General features: G+C 35.1%; 1 protein-coding gene across 1 annotated transcript; it reads right to left on the bottom strand.

Moving 5' to 3' along the window:
• Nucleotides 1-4497: 4497 nt before the first annotated feature.
• LOC107817655 (protein NSP-INTERACTING KINASE 1) lies at nucleotides 4498-9785 on the bottom strand. Its single transcript, XM_016643523.2, has 11 exons — nucleotides 9302-9785; nucleotides 9050-9179; nucleotides 8881-8952; nucleotides 8633-8776; nucleotides 8204-8275; nucleotides 8048-8107; nucleotides 7840-7940; nucleotides 7500-7649; nucleotides 6776-7117; nucleotides 5615-5994; nucleotides 4498-5233 (listed from the first exon to the last, which is right to left on the bottom strand). The coding sequence occupies exons 1-11, from the start codon at nucleotides 9402-9404 to the stop codon at nucleotides 4913-4915; spliced, it is 1875 nt and encodes a 624-aa protein (XP_016499009.1). The 5' UTR covers nucleotides 9405-9785; the 3' UTR covers nucleotides 4498-4912.
• Between the last annotated feature and the right edge of the window lie 10635 nt (nucleotides 9786-20420).

Genomic DNA, 20420 nt, shown 5'->3' with positions numbered 1-20420 from the left:
CATCAATTTTTGGAGTGTGAAGCAGTGGTGCGCTTGATAGATATCGTTTTAGTTCTTCTAATGCTTGTTGGCACTCCGGGGTCCAAGAAAAATCGTTCTTCTTTTTTAGTAGAGAAAAAAATTTATGACTTCGATCGGACGATCTCGATATGAATTGGCTTAGGGCGGCGATCCGACCCGTTAGTCTTTGCACGACCTTCACGCTGTCTACGATGGTGATGTCTTCGATGGACCTGATTTTATCGGGGTTAATCTCTATTCCCCGATGTGATACCATGAAGCCGAGGAACTTGCCCGAACCGACCCCGAAGGCACATTTTTCAGGGTTGAGCTTCATTTTGTATTTTCTCAGAATCTCGAACGTTTCCTGCAAATGAATTAAATGGTCCTCTGTGCGTAGGGATTTGACTAACATGTCATCAATATAAACCTTTATTGATTTTCCTATTTGTTCTTCGAATATTTTATTCACTAGGCGTTGGTAAGTGTCCCCTGCGTTTTTTAGCCCGAAGGGCATCACATTATAACAATACGTTCCATATTTGGTGACAAATGAGGTTTTTTCCTGGTCCTCCGGGTTCATCTGTATTTGATTATACCCGGAGTAGGCATCGAGAAAAGTGAGGATCTCGTGGCCGACCGTGGCATCGATCATGCGATCGATGTTGGGCAACGGAAAAGAATCTTTGGGGCATGCTTTGTTCAAATCCTTATAGTCCACGCACATTCTAAGTTTGTCTCCTTTTTTAGGGACTACAACTACGTTGGCCAACCATTCGGGATATTTTACCTCCCGAATGGACCCTATTTTGAGAAATTTGGTTACTTTGTCTTTTATGAAGGCGTTCTTTCTATCGGACTGGGGCCTTCTTTTTTGCTTCACCGGTCTGAACCTATGATCCAAACTTAGCTGATGCATCGTTATGTCCGGCGGGATCCCTGTTATATCTAAATGGGACCAGGCGAAACAATCTATGTTATTGATAAGAAATTGAACGAGTTTTTTCCTGAGTTCAGGGCTCAACCCCGTTCCCAAGTTTACCTTTTGCTCGGGCCGGCGCTCGATTAATATGACTTGCTCTAGCTCTTCGATCGTCGATTTTGTGGCATCGGAATCATCGGGAATTATGAAAGATCGAGGGACCCTTTGGTCCTCACCCTCTTCGACTTTCTAGTTGTCTGGCTGGATTGAAGTCGCTGTCTGTGATTGCTATTTGGTGTCCCGTTCTCCTTCCGGGCCCGATCCTTTTATCGGCAAAAGTGAGGACATTGGTTTGGCTTCGTCAACGGCGAACATTTCTTTTGAAGCTGGTTGCTCTCCGTATACCGTTTTGACATCTCCCGACGCCGGAAATTTGAGGACCTGGTGTAGGGTCGAAGGCACGGCTCTCATGTTGTGGATCCATGGTCTTCCGAAAAGGGTGTTATACCTCATATCGCCTTCGATCATGTGAAACTTTATTTCCTGGATAGTTCCGGCCACGTTTATTGGTAAGGCTATCTCCCCTTTGGTAGTTTCGCATGCCATATTGAACCCGTTTAGGACCAGAGTTGAGGTACGATCCGATCCTGCAGGCCGAGCTGCTCTACTACTTTCAATCGGATGATATTGGCCGAGCTACCTGGATCGATCAACACACGCTTAATTTTAGTTTTATTTACGAGTGCGGATATTACCAGTGTGTCGTTGTGAGGTTGGATGACCCCCTTTGCGTCTTCATCACCGAAGGACAAAGTCCCCATGGGTGCGTAGTCTTGAGTCCGAGATCGCTTTTCCCTCACCATCGACGTTCTAGTGCGCTTAAGCATCGGTCCCCGGGGGGTATCGGTGCCGCCGATGATCATGTGGATAACGTGATGTGGTTCTTCTTGCTCGTTCTGCTTGCTGAAATCCCTACTTCTAAAATGGCTCTTTGCCCTATCACTCAGAAACTCCCGAAGATGCCCTTTGTTAAATAGGCGAGCTATTTCCTCTCTTAGTTGCTTGCAATCTTCCGTTTTGTGGCCATGGGTACCATGATATTCGCACATTTGATTGAGATTTCTATGGGCAGGATTGGTTTGCATTGGTCGAGGCCATTTAGTGTCTTCGATGCGTCCGATGGCCGACACGAGAGCGGATGCGCCCACGCTGAAGTTATATTCCGATAATCGAGGTGCTTCTATAGGCTCGGCATATTTGTCGAAGCCGCTCTTATTCATAAGCCCCCGAGAGTTTTGTCCCCGATCAATTCTTTGACTGTTCCGAACTGCGCTGCGTGTTGAACCATTGTACTCGATCGGTGACGTACGGTCGATATCGGTCTCTGTTTGACCTTTGCTCTCTGTCGATCTGCTTTTGATTAATAACTGTCTTGTTCTGATGAACAGGTCCGTACGGGGTCCCCGACTGATCATCCTCGACCCTAATTTTTGATTGATATCGGTTGTGCACATCTGCCCAAGTTACCGCCGGATACTCGATCAAATTTTGCTTCAGCCGATGTGATGCTGTCGAACTTAGCTCGTTCAACCCTTGGGTGAAAGCTTGTACGGCCCAGTCGTCGGTGACCGGGGGTAATTCCATGCGTTCCATTTAAAATCGGGATACGAATTCCCTCAGCATCTCTCCCTGCCTTTGCTTTACTTTGAAGAGGTCTGATTTTCTTATTGCAACCTTTATGGCTCCAGCATGCACTTTTACGAACGAATCTGCTAACATGGCAAAAGAATCGATGGAATTTGGTGGTAAATTGTGGTACCAAATCATAGCTCCTTTCTAGAGGGTCTCCCCGAACCTTTTCAATAGCACGGATTCGATCTCATCATCTTCCAAATCGTTGCCTTTTATGGCACACGTGTAAGAGGTGACATGTTCGTTAGGATCGGTCGTACCGTTATATTTGGGAATTTCAGGCATACGAAACTTTTTGGGGATTGGCTTCGGTGCCGCACTTGATGTAAAAGGCTTTTGTATGAATTTTCTTGAATCAAGCCCTTTTACCATTGGTGGAGCCCCCGGGATTTGATCGACCCTGGCGTTATACGTTTTCACCCTCTTGCCGTTTGCTTCGACTCGTTTTGTGAGTTCCTCGAGCAATTTAGTAATTCCGGGAGTAGTCCCCGATTCCTGCTCGTTAGATTTTACTATGGCAGGCTCTGTTCTGGGGGTGACCTCTCGAAGTAACCCCTGCCGGACCTCTCGAAGTGGATTGGAAACTGGCCTGCTTTGTGCTTGAGTTTGGCTCTGTAGCCGAGCTATCGCTAATTGCTGGGCTTGCAACATCTCGAAGATCATGCGTAAGCTGGCCCCGATCTCCTCTGGGTTTTGGGTGTCTTGGGCTACGGATCGAGCACCGCCCTGAATGCTTCTTTCCGGTTCGGAATGCTGGTTTGCTTCCAAAGCAATTTGTGAATTGACATCTAGTGGTATTTCGGCTCGAATCTCGGGTAGTGCCAAGTTGTTGGTTTCATCTTGAAGGCCAGCTTCGTAATCGGTCGGTGAAGCCATTCGGTCGGTGGCTATTCGTAGCCGAACCTGAATTGAAGGTATTTTCGGAAATAAGTGACCACTGTTATCCTCGGCCCCACAGTGGGCACCAAACTGTTTACCCAAAAAATGGATATAGTTGAATTTATATGCAGTTCCGAATATATGTGGTACAACTTAACACAGAATACTAGGATAAATATGGATTAGAGAAAACGTAATCAAGGCGAATCAATTATGAACAGTGAATTTAGGATTTAACAAAACAGAATCAATCTAAGAAACTAGAAAGATCACTTTTCCTTATAGAGGAAATAATACAGTTTTTGATAGTCTCAATCTCCAAAAAGATGCCCTCCTCGGAATGATAAACAAGCCCTTTTATAGTGAAGGGGTTTGGCTCCAAGTATAATAAAATAAACATTCAGTGGGAGACCCATGATAAATCAGTTTTTCCATAATTTCTGCCAAGATTCCCTCTAGTGGGATTACAACGGCTTTTGTCTGCGAGCTCGATCTTGCTTAGAATCCTCGATTTTGGTTCGAGCTTGACTTCAGCTCGAACTCGTGATCTTGGCTTCGAACCCGCGCCATGGTTCGATTCTTGTTCGAGTTTGATTATGATATCGATCTCAACACGGACCGGCCTCCCCGGGCCCTAGGTTAGTTCGTTCCCCCCTTCGGAATCTTACTTTGATTCACCACCCTTCGAACCGTACCGGACATGCCAAGGCTGAGATTCATTTCGACCGTATACATATTCATATCACAATCCTGCTTGATCTTCTTTAATCAGACCATGATCTTTGGCTAAATCTTTGGAAGTTAAATGTGTAAAACAAATGTTGATGCAGTAGTCATTTAGATTGTGATTTCTCAGTTTCAAATTAGAATGGTTAGATAAATTTTTAAAAGTTTTACTACTTGTATATTACTCCCTGTGTTCCATTATATATGACAATATTTAGGGGTTGGGAAATAATACCCATTCACCTTTTGAAGGGGAAAGCTAATCCCCTTGAGCAACATTTTTCGATGAGAATTATGGTGCAATATTTATAAGCTGAAATTGAATTTCAACAAATTATTCTTACAAGCTCAAGTTTACAGTCCCACATCCAAGAAAAATTCTCACTCAAAACATTAAGAGGAAAAAAGAAAGATAGAAAAGAAACTCAGCCTAAGGTCAGTTGCTCTTAATTCTGTATCTGTACAATCACAAAATATCCCATTCCTTTTTGCAGCTTCCATATGATCATATTCACAAGCTCGATCGAACCCTACCATAGACAAAATCCTGGTATTTAAGTGGAGAGTAGAGGGTCGGGCCATTATCTACCGAGTTTTGAACCATGCACTATTGGCCCTCGAGGATTTCTCGGTTATCAAAAAAGAAAAATACACAAGCTCAATATCAGTTAATTGATTGTGCTTCTCTCTATATCACCTTGGCCCTGATAGTTCCATTGCTTGGACAAGCAATGAAGAATCATCAGTAAGATCAGAATATCTTTCTGAAGAGGAGAACTCATTAGCTCTACATCTGGTTGATTCTGCCTTTTGAGAAGCTTCCCATTTCTCAGCAAGTCCATCTCCTTCTAGCATTCTTACAACTTCTGACATTTTTGGTCTGTGACTTGGGTGATATTGAGTGCATATTAAAGCTACTTGTACCATTTCCTCGACCTCAATCCGATCATAGTTGTCTTTTAAGTCCTTGTTCACCAGCAAGTCAAGCTTTTTCTCTTGTTGAATCTTCTTTACCTGCAACAATATGCAAATTGATATTATGCACATTGAATTGTCAACCTAACAAGAATCAAGATACTCCCTCGCTTTCATTTTATGTGTCTTAGCCTGATCGGGCACAAAGTTTAAGAATGTAAATAAAACTTTTGAATCTTATGATCTTAAACTGAAGGTGAGTATAACATCTCGAAAATACCCTTTGAATTTTGTGGTTTAAAACATGTCATGTTATTCCTATAAGGAGTTTCGTTAAAGGTAAAATGTGAATGTTGAAATTTAGAACTTACTAAATATAGAAAGGCCAGAGGCATTCTTTTGGCAGCAGACTAAAAAGGAAAGTAAGACACATCACTTTAATCGAAAGGTTTCATCCATCTTGGAATGTGTTATACTTACCCAATCGAGCATAGCGCCTTTCTGATTGGCCGCTTTACCAAATTCAAGAGCTCTTTGGCCAGATATCAACTCTAGAAGTAGAATCCCAAACCCGAAAACATCTGTTTTATCAGAGGACTGTCCTGTAGAGAGATACTCAGGGGCTATATGTCCTACAGTTCCCCTAACTGCAGTTGTGACATGTGAATCGCGATGATCCAATAGCTTTGCCAATCCAAAATCTCCCACAACAGCCTCACAGTAATCGTCGAGCAATATGTTTGCAGCCTTCACATCCCTGTGAATAATCTTGGGATCACACTGCTCATGTAGATATAGCAAACCCCTCGCCGCTCCCAATGCAATTCTTTTTCTTGTACTCCAGTTTAATGGTGGCTTGGCTGCAAGAAACAACAATTAAAACAACAATTTTTAAGGACAAGAATATAGAAACCAATGGCTTCATCAATTATCCATGAATTTAAGTTTTAAACGCTTAGGGTGTAAAATTTTCACAATCAGGTCATTTGTAAAGTAAATTTTTATGATGACGGGCCTAGTCCTCCAGAAGGGGAGGCTGCAGTTCGGGAATCACAGGCTGCTCCGCTTCGGAGAGAGGTATAGGTCACAGGCCTACATCCCTCGGGTCCGGAGCCGGTTCCGCCAGAGGCGTATCCAGGATTTTGAGGATGGGTACACTATTATGAATAGGTGGATCTAGAATTTATATTGACGGCTTTAACTATAGTCACTTAACATGAATCCACTATACTTTTGATGGGCCGGAAGCTTCAGACGAAGACATCATGCTATTACGGACCCCACTCGATCTCCAAATAAAGAATCCCAAGTAGAATGAGACTTGGGCCCCCCCTCCTATCCAGTCACCCTACTACAAAATAAGGTGAGGGATCGACCCCCACAGAGAATTGATCGCCTTGTAAAAATGTTAAGTAACTTGATACACAGGTTCAACAACAACAACAAACCCAGTATGTTCCCACCAGGTGGGGTCTGGGGGGAAAGTAGTCTGTACGCAGACCTTACCCCTACCTAAAAGGTAGAGAGGTTTCCAAAAACTTGATACACAGGTTAAACTACATTTATGGCATAAAAAATCTTTGCACTATCGATGTATATGACTCGATTTCATAACCTTTAGATTTTCGAGGGCGTTTTTACCTTTAAGGCGCGAAGCAACACTTCCATTAGACATGTAAGGGTAAACAAGAAGCCTTTCAGTTGGTGTCATGCAAAATCCATACAAACGGAGGAGATTTCGGTGCACTGCCAAGCTGATCAATTCAACTTCAGTTTGAAATTGCCTGTCTCCTCCAATTGCATTTCCATCTTTGAGCCTTTTCACTGCAACAATTGTTCCATCATGAAGAGAACCTTTGTATACATTACCAAAACCGCCTTTTCCCAGTATGTTCTTGTTGCTGAAGTTGTGTGTAGCAGCTTGAAGTTCCCTAAATTGAAACCTCCTCAAGTTTCCCAGGCACACTTGTTCATGATGTTGTTCTGAAATTATCAACAATTTAGTCAGCAAAATTGATCCTCTTGGTTAAAGCAACACATTATTAGTACACCTTTTACTTGATTTAGCCTATGTTGCTCAAATACAGGTGCAAGTGTCCAACATGTCCAGAGGTCGGATTCTTCATCACATAAATTTAAAGATTTAGGGGTACAAATAGGCACATTTTGTTTGTTGAAATGACTATTGCATAACTATGAATTGATTTTTATTTTTAATTCATTAAAGTATTTATGGTTTGCTAGTTACTACTCAACTTCATTGACGGGTGATGTGATATGGCTTGCATTTTTGGAGGGTCTTACACGAGTAGGATGGCATTTTTTGGAGGATCCAAGAAACAGATTTTAGCTATATCATACTTACCATTAGTATCAAAGAAAATTTGCTTGTTGTGCTTTTGTCTCCACCACAGAAAGAAACCAAACCCAATAATTAGTAGGCAGATACATCCAAGACTTGTCCCAAAGGCTAAGGCAACTTTGTGAGTTTTAGATCTTCCAAAATGCTGAGCATCTGAGATATAACAACATATTTCTCAGTTAGGAATAGGACTATACAACTTTACATGCTTTCATCAGCTGAGATTACAACAAAAAGAAACCTACTTCATAAATCTCAATGGCTAGTAAAATATTACAGTAATAACAATGTTGAGAACCAGAAGTAGAAAAAAGTGGATATAATGATGGTTCAAGATTCTTACTTTGTGAGTTGTTCAAAGTGATTAAGGGCAGTGGCAAGGATGTTGTTCCATTGCATTCTGGTTCTTTCCCAGTTGCACATATAATAGGATTTCCCATAATGCTGTATCAATGACAGAACAAAAAAGTAAAATATTCTCATTCCTTTCTCTCATCTTAAGCAAAGGGAAAATTGAAACTGAAATTTAAAGAATTGTTCAAGAAACTTACTTGAATGTTTTAGCCAGAAGCCTTGGCACAGGACCACTCAGATTGTTAAAAGACAAGTCTCTACACAGACCAATAACAACCCCATCAAAATATACTCAACAAAACAGAAACAAATATGAAAAAATAAGCTCAAATAAAAGAGGATAAGGAAATTACAGTAGAGTCAGCTGAGTCATATTAGACAACTCCAAAGGAACAGCTCCACTAAGACTATTGTTATTTAGTCTCCTAAAATAACTCAAAAAACATAATCATTAGCTTTTAGTTCAAGAACTCATTTACAATAACAATAACATATCCAGTGAAATCCCATACAACAACAACAATCCAGTGGAATCCCACAAGTGAGGTCTGGGGAGGGTAGTGTATAGAGTGTACAGACCTTACCCTAACTTAAGAGGGTAGAGAGGCTGTTTCCGGAAGACCCTCGGCTCAAGAAACTATAACAGTTATCTGATGTCACAAATCTGCGCCTAACTATAACTAGCTTTGTGAAGGTAGAGAGCCTATTTCCGATAGACACTCGATTCAAAGCAAGAACTCATTTCTATTTCAAAATCTTTAAAAGATAGAATTTGTTCTTACAAGTATTGGAGGCTTTTCAATTGAGCTAAAGAGGGAGGAATTTGGCCAGTGAGCTGATTGTCAGAAAGATCAATTGTTTTAAGTTTCTGAAGTATTCCAAGTTCAGTTGGAATTAGTCCTGATATATTATTACTTTGCAGAAGCCTGTAAAAAAACAAGAAAAACACAATAATATTAGTACTTACTATTTTCCAAATTCTTGAATCAATCATTTAAAAGTTTCAGCTTTATAAAATTAAAGTACTTACAGTAACTCCAAGTGAGTCAAATTGTGAATAAATGGTGATATTTTTCCAGACAAACTTTGGCTTGGACTTGCCCTGCATAATAAAAAAAAAATTCCTAACTATTTTTAGCACATACTTTTGCTATTTTTAGAAGGATTTTCATTTGTTTCAAGAAAACATGTCTACTTACAAGCCAGTGACAAATTTATCACTTGAACAAGTGATCATATTCCAACTACATGGATCAACAGAACTTTCATCCCAATTCAAAACATTATGTGGATCATGTAATGAATTCTTGATCTCCATTAACGCTTGCACTGCCCAAAATCAACATTTAAAAAAAAAAGATAAAAAAATGAAATTCTTGGTATTTTTCTAAATTTGATCAATAAAAAAGGTCTCAAAGTTTCTAACTTTATGAGAAATTACTAGAACTAACCTTCATAATTAACACCAGCTGGAGTAAGCACAGCATTGGAATAAACTAAGAAACTCAATAAGACCAAAAAACCAAAAACACCATTTATACTTCTTGTTTCCATTGGTTTTGGAAGTTCAAGAAACAGCTAAAAACAGAGAAAAATCAATTCCTTTTTTTAGATGAAGAAGAGAGCTTTTCAAGAAGTTGTTTGGAACTTGGTTTTTTTTTTGTCTTGGTTTTTGGTAAAGATTTCAAACCAACCCAAAAACAACAAATTTGTTCAATACATTTGTATTATTGGAAAGTGGTACATCTCCTCATGCTTTGCTGTTTTATTTTACAGAAACTATACTTCACTCACTCACTCAAAACAGCTTTATGTCAGAGTCTTTCAAATAACAAAAAACAGAGGTTTTTGGTGGTAAAAAAAGTGAGCCAAAACATGCTAGCCACTTTTGTTCAGCAAAGCAAAGAACAAATATATACTAATTTTTTGTAACCAAAAAGGAAAAAAAGTAAACAGTAGGACGTTATTATAATTAACACGGTGAGCATCCTCCGCTTCCAACTAAGAGGTTGTGAGTTTGAGTCACTCATCAAGGTGGTAAGTTATCGGAGGGAGAGAGCCGAGAGTCTATCGGAAACAAACTCTCTACCCCATGATAGGGTAAGGTCCGCGTATACACTATTCTCCTCAGATCTCACTAGTGGAATTAAACTGGATTGTTGTTGTTGTTGTTGTCTAGATAAATTCAAAAGGTGGTGGCAGTGCGATGCACAATGCATCCCGTATTCATGCAGGGTTCGGGGAAGGACTGCACCTAAAAGGTAATGATTTAGACAGTCTACCATAATGCAAATATTAATAGTTGATTCCACGGTTAAACTCGTAAAAAAATCCTTCAATCATGTATTGGTTTATAGGGAAGGTTTTAAAACAAAAAAAAAAAAAAATTAACCCTTTGGTCCTACTAATTCAAATTCACGTTGCCATATGGGTTTCGGCCTAAATTCTCAAAATTCGAATGTGAGACCTGAAAAAAGTTGGATATTATTTAATTAAACATGTCTAGATAAATTCAAATGGTGGTGAAAAAAGAAAAAATTCCTTCAATCAGGCATTGGTTAAGAAGAAAGGTGACTAAACACAGAATTCTTCACAGTTTCTTTTTTCAAGAAATAAAAAAATGTAAAGTTTATTTGGAAACCTGACTGTTAAGCACTAAAATGATTATTAAAATGGATTTATTCTGAAAATTCTTATTTGGGTCATGAGGGTGAGGGGTTGTGGGTAAGTAGGACATGCTTATTGGGATTGCTTCAAATAATCTGAGTTTTAATTAAAAGAGCAGGGAATCTAATATTCCATGTGAAATTGGAAATCTGCAAAATAATGGTTATTTTAGGAGAAACAAATCATGATTTATGTGCAGACATACTAAGTTACCGTTTGCCATGGATTCCCAAATTTATTCTGAAAATTTTGATTTGGGTGAAATTTGGTTTGAAGATGAAAATGTGTTTGGACATCTGTTTTGGGTGAAGTTTGGTTTGGAAAAACATGAAATATGACTTATACCCACAAGTTCTAAAACTATTTCAAATACCCAACAATACTATTATCAATTAAATTCATTATATTATCGCAAACCATAGTCCTGAACATAAATAAATTTGATACAAAATTATTATTTTTATAATGAACCATATGATACACTATCAGATGACCGAGAATACGAAGCAACATCGTTACAAAATAATAAATGGTGGACTCTTTTATAAAATACAAAAGTTTGGGACAGTTTTTAAAAAATATAATAGTGATATTTTGATCCAAAACAAGCTATTGAGCTGATTTTGGGATTTGGGATATGGAACTTGGGATTTGGCCAAAATGCATCAAAATCTATGGCCAAATATGTGTTGGACAAATAAAACCCAAGTTTATTTTGTCAAAATTTATGCCCAAACGGATCCTAAAACTGATCTTTTCCCAAAATCCAAAGACAGTATTACATGTAATACAAATGTGGTTGGATTTAAGTTTTAAATTGATATTGCAAAATCTTTTTATACTATAGTGCAGATTATTCTGTAAAGGGGAGGATTTGAACAATAGTAAAGTTGTCTCCTTGTGACCAATAGGTCACGGTTTCGAACCGTGAAATCAACCATAATGCTTGTATCAGGGTAGGCTGTCTACATCATACCCCTTAAGGTGTGGCCCTTCCCCGGACCTTGCATAAACGTTGGATGCTTCGTGCACTAGACTATCAGTGTAGATTATTTTGTAATAACTCGCAAGGCACCATTTTAATTAGGTTACGGGCATTATATTGAAGATTTACCTGTAATTATTTTATAAGTGACTCAATTTTGTAAATATTTTTTGCACCGCTAATACATAGACCTAAAGTAGATCATTTATGAGGCCAATTAGATGAGATTTAAAATACAAACTTAAAACTAAAACAGTACCTTGCCTGGCATACAAATGTGAAAGGAGAGAAGTCAGATTTGCAGCTTCCTCCACAATTAATTTTCTCCATAATCATCTTCACTTTTTTACAATGTCTTAGTGGGCGTTTGGACATAAGAATTGTAAAATTTAAAAATGTGAAAAAATATTTTTCAAGTGAAAATGATATTTGAAATTTAGAGTTGTATTTGAATATGAATATAATTTTGAGTTATTTTTGAAGTTTTGTGAGTGATTTGAGTGAAAAATTTGAAAAACAACTTTTTGGAGTTTTTCAAATTTTCGAAAAATTTCCAAAATACATTTTCAAGTGAAAATTGAAAATTTTATGAACAAACGCTGATTTCGAAAAAAAATAATTTTATTTTTTTTGGTAAGAAGAAAAAAATTTATTATGTCCAAACGGGCTCTTAGTTTATTGACTCTTTTTACCTCCATTACTTTTAGTGTCCCAACCAATACAAGATATCTACATGGTAACCCGATTAATTCAGATTCACGTCACGTAAGGACTATTAAAGGGGAAACACTTCGAATTTTTTCATACCTAAAGCTCGAATTCGAAACTTTTAATTAAGGGGGAGGCATGAGAGGAGTTAGCTCTTCGGCTACAGATTCGGCCGAACCAAGTAATTTTTGTTCAAATTTTGTATTTATTTTAAAAAATTATTAAATATATACAAATTATTAGAATCCAGTAACTTAAGAGGACTATAATCTCGAAAGCATAAACTTCATATCCTGGCTTCGCCTCTATGAAGGGATCTTATTCATCTCATCACGACCCTTAATGGTAGCTCAATTTGTATAAAATGGCATTTGCATTGATAACTTGTGATTAATAATTTCTCTTTCTATTATATACTACTAGCTCATAGAAAAGTTTCACCACCTAAGAGTAAATTCCTGAGTTTGTCCATAATAGTTGCTTTTGCAAATTTCCCATAATTGTTACGTGCTAGATTTTATCATTTTTAGACTGATATTTAGTTTAAAACTATTTGTTAATTAACAAAATGCCAAAATATGCCAATCAATAATTGTAGACACACATCGAGTGTGTCCCAGTGACCACTGATATATAGATGGTACGTACATCGATCTATAGTTTCTTACCTCATGAGAAAATAAGAAAATCCTTCTTCGATTTATAAATTAAAGTGAAAGTATTACCAGTATTTCGAGTTAAATTATTTAAATATTTCATTCAAGTTGTCAATATATAAAAGCCTAATCCATGGTCCATATTTTCTTATTTAAGATTTTTGCATACTTTATAAAAAAAAGTCGTTTAAAAGCCTATAAAAGTATTTGCCTAAACTACTTTCATCTCTCTTAAATGTTTCATTTAGTTTAATTATAATTAATACTTCATTAACTGAAACAGAAAGTCTCGTATTTATAAATTTTTGAAACAAATTTAATTAGCCAAAACAACTACTACATTGTAATATCTTAACCTGAAATGAATATAAGTAGGGGTATGAGGAGAAAGGGGGAGAAGATCATCCCTTATATGTCTCGAATTCGAATTCTAAAAATGAAATAAATTCTGATAAGAAGCGTTTTTCTCCTAAATAAGACTTATGTAGCGTGAATGCAAATAGTCGGAGCTCCAAACCAGATAGAAGGCATGAAGGTATAGATCTTTAAAAGTTCTTGGAGTTGAGCCATATCATACAGGTAGAGATCTTTAAAAGTTCTTGCTAAATACTTTATAACAACATTCTTATATAACAGCACTTCACTATAAAAGTCAAGTTTTTTCGGAACCAAATTTCATGTTCTATTATAATATACGTTTTCTATAACAACAATTCGCCATAACATCCAAAAATATCTGAAGCAAACGGGGTTGTTATAAAGAGGTTTGATTGTACCGCTATACTCATACTTTTAGAAACAATTAAACTATTTTTTAATCAAAAATATTTTTAGGGTTCAAAATGAGCCAGAATAGTTGACATGGGAAAGATAGAGAATGGAATTAAGATCCTATTCCCATATGATGTTGAATGAAAGTATTACCATTTAAATTCAATTCCAATAAAAGAAAAAGACACTCATTTAATTAGTATGGTGTATATTTTTTTTTGTTTTTGTTTTTGTATTATTTTTTCTTGAGCCGAGTGTCTATTTAGAAATAGTTTTTCTACCCTCCTTCGATGGAGGTATAAGATTTGTATACACATTATTCTCCTCAAACTTCGTCATGAAATTATATTGAATTTATTGTTGTACATTTTTTTTGTTTCTCACCTGATATTTAATTTGGTATGAGTATTAGAATCTTGAATGATTCAAATTCTTATCGTAAAGTCTGTTAAAGAAGGAACTTTTCTTACTAAAATATTCTCAATATGCAACGATCTTAATGAAAAGTTTAATAGTGATAGAAAAAAGGAAACAAGTTTACTATTCTGTCGAAGAGCCAACTGTAGAAATTTTCTGCATGTAAATGTTCCAAATATGCTTTATTTAAGTGGGAAAAACGGAACTGAAAAGTTAAGTAAACAAAATTATTTATCGATAATTTTTACAAGTACACAAAGACATAATCATGCCAAAAAGGTGAGAATCTCGAGACAAGCTCGAGATTGGTGATGTAATAGCTCCTCGTGAGATCTTTATTGAAGAAATTATTTACCTACTTTTGCTTTTGCTTTTCTATTTCTTACCAATTATTATTATGTGAGTGGGGTTGGCTTTAATTTGATGCCGAAAATCTCTCAAATAAAAGCATAACTTTAAAAACAAAAAGCTGCACATTTCTTTTTACCAATTTTTGTCCCTACCCAAACCTCAAAAGAGAGAAATATCCGAGAGAAAAATTAAAACTCACTACTCTCGGTCCCAATTTATAAAGGTGTATTTGATGCGACACGAAATTTAAGAAATAATTTTTTTTAAAATTTATGATCTAAAATAAGTCATTGATATTTATATGATTATAAATCATCTCATTAAAAATAAAATAGTAGAGTATCTTTAAAGTTGAATTATTCTTAAATAAAAAAATATGGCATTCGACATACTAAAATGGAAAGTATGGGACTGAGAAAGTATGACGTTTCTTATTAGAGAGGAAAATGATATACGTGAAATGTAGGAGTATTGTTTATAGCCGTTTGGTTTAGAAAATTATTTTCAGAAATTAAAATAATTTTTTTACGAATTTGGCGTCCGGCGTGAGTAATTCAGATTCTCGCCGTAGAACTATGAGAAATTTTAGCCTGACTAATTTGAATTCATTTTAGAAAAAGATCATTATGAGAAGTTTTAGCATTCGCTATTAAAAGAAACTTTATTTCCAAAGCTTAAATCCGAATAAAACTAAGACTATTAGCTACTTCAGCATAATCTAAGTGGATGACCAACATTTCAAAATATGTTTTTCAACATATTAAATGAGAAAAATCGAACTTATAGTATTTTCATATAGATTTTGAATATCTAAATTTTAATTCTAAATATTAAGTTATTTAATCTGACGTAGCTTTCAAAAGAGGTTAAATTGATTCTTGAGAAACGAAATAGGACAACCAATTTAGGACGAATGGAATATATCTTTAGGAAAAAGGGACATGAAGGCGTCACCATTTTACTTGTTCCAGCTATATCGTTTAGATTCTCAAATTCACACTCATTAAAAATATTTTCGTGAGCTTGGAAAGAGAAATATACGAAGAAATGAGTAAATGTATCCTCAAGGCCCATAGTACTAATTAGAATAACAAGAAATCTCCATTTGGAAAATTTAGAAAAAATTGTTGCCACGGGTTTCTAGTTCAAATTTCAACAGTGGCTAAAACAATTAGGTGATTTTTTTGTATATGTCCAAGTTTTAGTAAAACATAGCTATTCGATATATGTATGAGTAGTGGTGGTAAAATAGTTTTAAAAAAATAATTATCCACTCATATTATTCATTAAAAATGAGTTGGATAATTAACTTTTTAAAAATGGATCAAATATTGATAAGAACCATATTATCTACTTAAAAAATGGATAACCAATGGATAACTAATGTGTTTAACTTTTACATTTGTAAAACCTCAAATCGGGGGTTCCTCAAGTTTGGAAGACTAGAAAATCTCTCAGAAGGGTTCATATTCAACGAATAATTTATCTCTTTTTGCATTACATATTTTTTTACCCGTTCATATTCGACTTGACCTGCCAGTTTGTCATCCCTGTGTAGTAGTAAAAGTAGTATATATCCCGTAGAATAAATCTAGGTACATGCAAACTTAAACCTAATTTAGCTTGTGTAATGAATAATGATAGTGTAGTACTCTTCGAATACACGTGCAATGTTAACATGAACAATTGAACATCATCACGGTTGACCTTAGTCAAACATTCTTTAATATGATTGGCTTTTGGATCATAAATGAAACCCTTGTGTTTCTTTTGATGCATCCTAATGATTATGGCTTAACGTTCTAAATCATGGTCATTGATTAGAATTCGCTAATAATAATTGGATTAATTGACATATTTCAAACATTGTTTGGTTTGATTATTTTTTGGATCACAAATGAAACTTTTTCTTCTTTTTCTTTAATTTAAAACTAAGCTAAGAATTTCTCAAGATAATTACCAAGAACAGGCCAATTGTGACTTCTTTATTATTATTATTATTTGAATAGTTAAATTTATGCATACTACAGAGTTTCTCATTGTAGTAAACATATTTCTGAGGGACTCAAGTTAATATATAAAAAAGTTGGTCAAATTAATCCATAGTGTATTAAGGGAAACCCCAATAATAGGATCAGTGCATTAAATAGGCACTGTTTTTGTCACTTCTTCTCAATAAACTTTCAAGACATTAACCAACAAAAACTCCACTTGGTATATATTGTTGTTCTCTGAAAACACCTGACAAGTCATTGGTTTCTTTTTCTTGTCAATTCTATGTTACCTTTATAGCCCCATTCATGCATTGCTTTCCCTTTTCTCTCTCCTTAAATTATCATAAGTTATAGTAAATCAACAAATATACTTTATCGAGGTTTCGAATTCGAGTCCCGAATTTATTTTGTTAAGAAATACTTTGTCTTCGATGACGGACTTTTCGCTGCAAATTCATATTTAGTCGGTCTATCGTACAAATATCGGATTAAAAAATTAAAAAATATACTCCACCCCCATCTCCTACCCCGTGTGCACACCCTTCAAAGAATTATATTTTTCTTTTAAAACGATAATATGTGAATCAACTTATGTGCACGTCAACTAATAGAGACACAAACTTCTTTTCTTTTCTCCTTTCCCTACCCCTTGTACGTGGAAGGTTTTGAAGGGAAAGACAGTCAAACAAATTGAGTGGAGATTATTGACCATAATCTTAATGGAGATTTTTACTTAGTGGGTGGTACCCAAATGAGTGAGAAATAATTGTTATTTTTACTAGTTTGCTTTGTTTGAGAGGGGAATAGAACAACTATTTCTAGTACTTTTATGGGTGAGGTGTACAAATTCACATGATTCTTGGTTTTGGACTTGTCTAGTAAAGGAGAGAACACATTGTAAAAGCATCCAAAATAGTTGACAACCCCAACCCCACATTTGTCCCCCTCTGTTTACAAACCTATCTCAAATTTAAACTGTACACCCCAGTACCCCCTAGGTTTTGTACTTTGAGATGTAGTAAAATTTTCATGATCCATGACTTCTTGTTACTTGTAGAAAATGTAGAGAATCCCTTTTGTTCTAAACCTTGCCTTAACTTTTACATCTTTGCATGACCTTAATATCAAAGTTTGTAATAATCTATCCTCTTATTAATTATTAATTATATATAGAAAAACCTTTAAAAAAATCAATGTTCAAAATGTGGTCACGTACGTATAAAGTTGAATATCGATCAAACAAATTATAAGTTGGATCGCTCTATTCAAGTCTACTATGTAGTGTGCTTGGAAAGGCATGTTCCAACAAAGTCCATTCAAAGAATTCATTAGAGCTAAAACTATTTTTACACTTTCATTTTGTCGCAAAACTTCTCCTTTATTCGAATTTAGGATTAGAAAAACTCATATAAGTAAATGATTATACTTAGTGAAAGACAAAACCTTCCTTGGTGATAATAAGAATTTAAGTTAGAGTGGGATCACTTTTGCCCTTTCAATCTATATATGAGTTGCTTCTTTGAGCAAAGTTGGCATATATTCCCATTATACTTTGAATCTTTTTTCCAAAAATTTGCCCTCTAAAGCTTGGGATGCCTTCATTCTAAACCTTTAATTCTCACTCCCTTTTTAAAGTGTGAACATTACCTTTTACAATCCAAAATTCCTACTCCCACCACCAAATAAAGTAGAAGCAAGAACAATAACTTATCTTATAACCAAACCACCCAATCTCTTTCTCTTAAAAAATCTCTCCATCAATAATTTATTAACTCCGATAAACCCTTATATATCCTTTTTCCTACAAGAGGTTTAAGTTATAAATACTAATAATAGCCTGTTTGGCCAAACTTCTCTGTACGCCAAAAGTGCCTTTTTTCATAAAAGTGATTTTTTCCTCAATTTGATGTGTTTGACTAAGCTTTTTTTTGAAAAAAAAGTATTTTTGGCTAGAATCAAAAGCAAAAAAAGTAGTTTTTTCCCATAAGCAAAAGCAGTTTTGACTTTTCTTCCTACTAAAAATATCCTTTGCAAAATATTATATATACCAAAATAACCTTACTTAGTTTAAACTATTAAATAATATAAAATAACTTTTGGGATGAACTTTCATATTTATTGGATAATTTTTTGATATATTTAAATTATCTTGAAAGAATAAAGTACTTTTCAATTTTATTTTTATATTTTACTTAAATAAAATAAAAAAACTTAATTATTATCTTTAATAATAAAAATTTGTAATTATTTATCTACTTATATAATATTAACTATTAAGCAAATCTCTTCATGTCCTTATTTGTAATTTGACACATAAAAGCACTTTTTGAAAAGTTTCGCCAAACACAAATTATTGTTCAAAAGTGCTTTTCAAATTGATTAGCCAAACACAAACTGTTTTTCTCCAAAAGTACTTTTTTGAAAAACACTTTTGAAAAAAACACTTCTCAAAATAAGCTGATTTTTCCAGTTTGGCCAAACAGGCTATAATTACTCTTAACAGAATTTAAATTTAACACACCAAGTCTCACCTAAGTTAAGAAACATGCAATATACATATAAAACATACACATATTGCCAGTGTTATTGCTCAACTCTTTTTCATAAAGGTTGTGTTTGAGCTAACTTGAGCATACCTTGGCTATTTTACTAGTCAATACCTTTTAAAGGTACAAATATTAAAAACTTATGTCCGTCAAAATTTACACAGATACGAAAAAATTACCAAGACAATGAAATTGGCCTACAATTTTCTATCATGATAGATGATGTTTAAACCCTTGATAAAATGCATTCCGGTACACAATGCATTTTGCGTATACGTAGGGTCGGGGAAGAATCGCACCTCAATGACTGCGGTATAGACAACCTAACTTAATACAAGCATTAATGATTGTTTCTACGACTCAAACCCGTAATATATAGATCACACTTAGATAACTTTATCGTTGCTACGAGACTTTATTGAACCTCTTGACGCGATCCTTAAAAGAGCCTTTATAATGAATGAAGACCTCAAGTGCAATGCACTTGTTCTAGTACATCAACTTTGATTGAAGAAAATATGTTGTGCTTTTTCCCTTCTCCATTATTCCTTTTGGCTTTTTGATAATAGAATCACCAAAATAGTATATTGCCTTATATTGAAGGTCCCAATGGCCAATATGTTCCACTTCCCACATGTCATATTGATGTTACTAAAGTTGTAATTTGAATTAACGTTTCTTTAGAAACATTAGAGAAGAAAGTGGAAGAATTAAGAGAAGAAACAAAGATATAAAGTAGCAGTAATAATTTAAGGAAGGTGCAAGGGAATAACAAACAGACAAACAACATTTGCAACAATATCTACCTTTGGATCCATACACTAATCATCACTAATACCATCTTATCGCCTTGTTTTTATGTTTTTTCACCTGCTGTTTAGTATTGGGCTTTTTTTTTTAAGCCCGTGTCATAATCTATAAAAATAGAAGCCGAAAAATATATAAAATTTGTATAATTTTATATATATATATATATATATATATATATATATATATATATATATTCGACTATTATTTTGAGAGCGGCTATACAATATCATTTTCTCTTAAGTTTGAAGAATTAACTCAAATAGCCGCTCACCCTACCACTTAAATTAAAAATAGCCGTTGAATGTATAATATATGCATAATTTATGTATTACATGGGTATAATTACGTATATCAATGTATAATCTATATATATAGCTAGAAAAAGTAAACAATTAATATGACCGGCTATTTGTATAAAAATTCCTTTTTTTTTAAGATTCGAACTCGAAATATCTGATTAAGGGTGAAAGATCGTATCCATCCGTGGGTGGTGTAATCAACTTGTTAAGGAGATATCCTGCCCTGAGGCGAAACGTGAGGCAATCATTGAAACAATATTAATTAAGTTAAGTTTTATTTACATAAAGGGGATTTTCGTAACATCCTCTTGTTTAAGATATTTTAGATTGATTATCTCACGGTTAAGGCTATAACATTATTATCCC

This window comes from Nicotiana tabacum, chromosome 24 (assembly GCF_000715075.1).
Source record: "Nicotiana tabacum cultivar K326 chromosome 24, ASM71507v2, whole genome shotgun sequence".
Classification (NCBI taxonomy): domain Eukaryota; kingdom Viridiplantae; phylum Streptophyta; class Magnoliopsida; order Solanales; family Solanaceae; genus Nicotiana; species Nicotiana tabacum.
Note: the sequence above shows the minus strand (reverse complement) of the source record. Positions and strands in the feature narration are given on the sequence as shown.